Source organism: Ictalurus furcatus, chromosome 7, assembly GCF_023375685.1.
Source record: "Ictalurus furcatus strain D&B chromosome 7, Billie_1.0, whole genome shotgun sequence".
NCBI lineage: Eukaryota > Metazoa > Chordata > Actinopteri > Siluriformes > Ictaluridae > Ictalurus > Ictalurus furcatus.
This window is the reverse complement of record NC_071261.1, coordinates 2,975,385-2,978,662: the sequence shown is the minus strand read 5'-3', so window position 1 is coordinate 2,978,662 and position 3,278 is coordinate 2,975,385. Positions and strand designations below refer to the sequence as shown.

The window sequence follows — 3,278 nt, the reverse complement described above, 5'->3', positions numbered from 1 at the left end:
TTGGGCCCCAATAATAAAAAATAATAATAATAATAAATGGAGAAGATCCAATAGGGCTTCGCACCAGCGGTTCTCGGGCCCTAATAAATGGAGCAGATCCAATAGGGCTTCGCACCAGTGGTGCTCAGGCCCTAATAATAATTAAAGCTGCAAGCAGCGTTGAACGGGCCCTCTCAGCCAGGTGCACATTGGGGCTGCTCTGCCAGGGGAATGCCATTCCATTTTTTAGCACTTTTTAGCACTTATATGTTGTTAGGAGTGTATCACGATGTAAAACATGTAATTTCTTGCAGGCAGCAGATGGCACTATGACTATAACTGAATACTGGCATATAGATGTCTTCAATCCAGAATTAGTATAAAACATATGAAGTTTGCTGCAGAATGAACATTGAGTGTCTGAGTTAGTGTAAATCATGTCACTTCCTGTTGGCAGCAGGTGGTGCTATGACTGTAACTGAATATTGGGATGTATATAGGCTCCAGGCAGGTTTTGAACAAAACATGTGAAGTTTGGAGCAGATTGGACATTGTATGTTTGAGTTATAACAAGTTCCTGTTTCATAGCAGTAATAGCATGCTTTAGCCCTTAGCCAAGTGTTGCTAGCATGTTCTAACATGTTTCTAGCATGTAGCTACCATGTTTAGAATTTGCTGGCATATTTATCGTGTAAAATATGTAACTTCCTGGTGCCAGCAGGTGGCAGTATAATGTTCAATGAATATTGTTATGCAGACACATTCAGTGCAGGATTAGTATCAAATATGTGAAGTTTGGTGCAGATAGAACATTGAGTGTTTGAGTTAGTATAAATCATGTCACTTCCTGTTGGCAGCAGGCGGCATTATGACTATAACTGAATATTGCCATGTATATAGCCTCAGGCCAGGTTTTGTACAAAACATGTGAAGTTTGGTGCCGATTGAAGATTGTATTTCTGAGTTAGTATATAATATGTCAGTTCATGTTGCCAGCAGGTGGCGCTTTGACTATAACTGAACATCGGCATGTAGATGTCTTCAGGCCAGGACTTTTATCAAACTTGTGAAGTTTGGAGCAGAATGGACATTGTATGTTTGAGTTATAACAACTTCCTTTTTCATGGCGAAACATTAAAAGTTTTGCAATTTAGCATCATCGAGGCCTTGAAATTAGAGTAACCGAATATGATGTGATCCAATGAAATCTCTAGGGAGTTCGTTAAAGTATGAGGCCTAGAAATGGCAAAATCTGAGCGAAATTTTAGAGAAAATTCAAAATGGCTGACTTCCTGTTGACTTTAGGGCATCAGTTCAAGAGACTTTTTTGTACATATTGGCGGATTACACATGATTTCGTACAAGTAGGTGAAACTTATTTCAAGGCACATTCATTTGCGATTCATTTGAGAACAGGATAATAATAATAATAATAATAATAATAATAATAATAATAATACATACTTTTCTCTTAAATTTTTGCTCTGTTTTTTTTGCCATTTCCAGGCCTTGTACTTTAACAGACTTCTCATTTGTTATGATTAAGAATTCATAGTTGAATCAATGAATGCAAGTTGTCCAGTCCCTGACGCAGAAAGAAACTGCAAACCATAACATTTCCACCACCTGTCTTTGGTCTAGATATGAGAGGGGTATAAATAAGAAAGGTTCTGCCTGCACTTCTTAAGCAGATTCTAATCACTGGCACCCAGTCTTGAACACATGATTGTAATTTTATGGAATTGAAGGTTTGATAAATGTAGGGGTGTACTTACTCTTTCCATATGGCAGATCTCTTTTTCTTGATTTAAATTGTGAAAATGAATACAAAATGCCAATTTTATGTGTCATTTATACAGTCCATCAATGTTATTAAAAGGCACTGTTTCAAAGAGGATCAAAAGTTTGCTTGCCCAAATATATATAAAAAAGCCAACAATTTAAACGGGGTGTATTATTTTTTTACATGACTGTTTAATAATTTATTGTTTTTATTGATTAAAATAAGAAATTATTAAACATTGCATAATTTTCCTGGTTATAGTTTGATTTTGCTTAAAATGTCCTCAGGACAGGTTTCCCATGTGAGGCTGGATGTAAAATCAGAATTCAGTAGCAACTCAACAATCTGACAGCAACACTGGTGACACTGTAATGTGATGCTGTGGGGTGGAGCTTCATGAAGCTTTATTATTTGAACATATCATAGTACAGAAAGACCTCAGACTATTTTCAGTTAGACCCTTCATCATGTTCACTATTATATTCATGTGTCTGTGGCTTTCACTAGGTGAGTTATCAATGACATTTTGCGATTTCATTAATTTTACGTGTTGAATTAGTGATTAATCAGTCTGTGTGGTGTTAAGGAAAACTAGAATGTGGGTCTGACTTATGTATTCATGTGTTGATTATGTAAAAGTTAAAACATTATGTTCTCTTCTCTATGACAGGTGACTCCGTGGCAGATTCAATAAAGCCACTTTCAACTCATAAAGTTGTAGATGAAGATGATAATGTTACTCTGTCCTGCAGATACGAAACAACCATTGTTACAAACTACCTGCACTGGTACAGGCAATATCCAAAATCTAAACCTGAGTTCCTTCTTTATATTGCTGATCAAAGTGGAGATCTAAGTCTCAACATCCCTCCAAGAATGTCTGCTAAAGTTAACAAAAATAAAGAAGTGCATCTGCTCATCTCCTCTTCTGCTGTATCAGACTCTGCACTATATTACTGTGCTCTGGCGCCCACAGTGACAGGAAATCCAACTGCACTGTACAAAAACCCGACACACTTTTCTGGTGATTTTGAGAAATTTCCAGGACTTTGTTAAAGGGATTCGCTCTTTCTCTTTCATGATTTATAGAGTTTATACAGTATTGTTGGCACATCTTAGATTACTTGGTGACAGTTCATTAATTCACTCATTCATTCATTCATCGTCAGTAGCCACTTTATTTATTTATTTATTTGTGATCTGGAACCTTTCCAGGACTTGCTAAATGATAAATTGTACTGAGATTATGATCACTCTGCTGATGCACATCACTGCTGCACTGCACAGCTCAAATCACATCTTCAAATTTGCTGATGAAACTACTGTGTTGAGCCTCATCAGCAAAATGACCAGCTGAAATCCGTAAGTAATTATACTTCCTATCTGTGTAAATTAATATCAGCTGGGTTAGTAAATTGATGGTCTATAAAAAGGCTTTTCGTGACTAAGGTGTCAGACAAGAAACATCACATGATGGGTAAAAGCGAAGAGCTCTCTAAAGACCTTTGCAACCTTA

The 3,278-nt window shown here is 36.7% G+C and overlaps 1 gene segment (V, D, J or C); it reads left to right on the top strand.

Annotated features, from left to right (window-relative positions):
- Window positions 1–1,901: 1,901 nt before the first annotated feature.
- LOC128610780 (T cell receptor alpha variable 19-like) lies at window positions 1,902–2,875 on the top strand. The segment is given in 2 exon segments: window positions 1,902–2,269; window positions 2,433–2,875. Coding segments are annotated over 2 exon segments (426 nt in total).
- The last annotated feature ends 403 nt before the right edge of the window (window positions 2,876–3,278 follow it).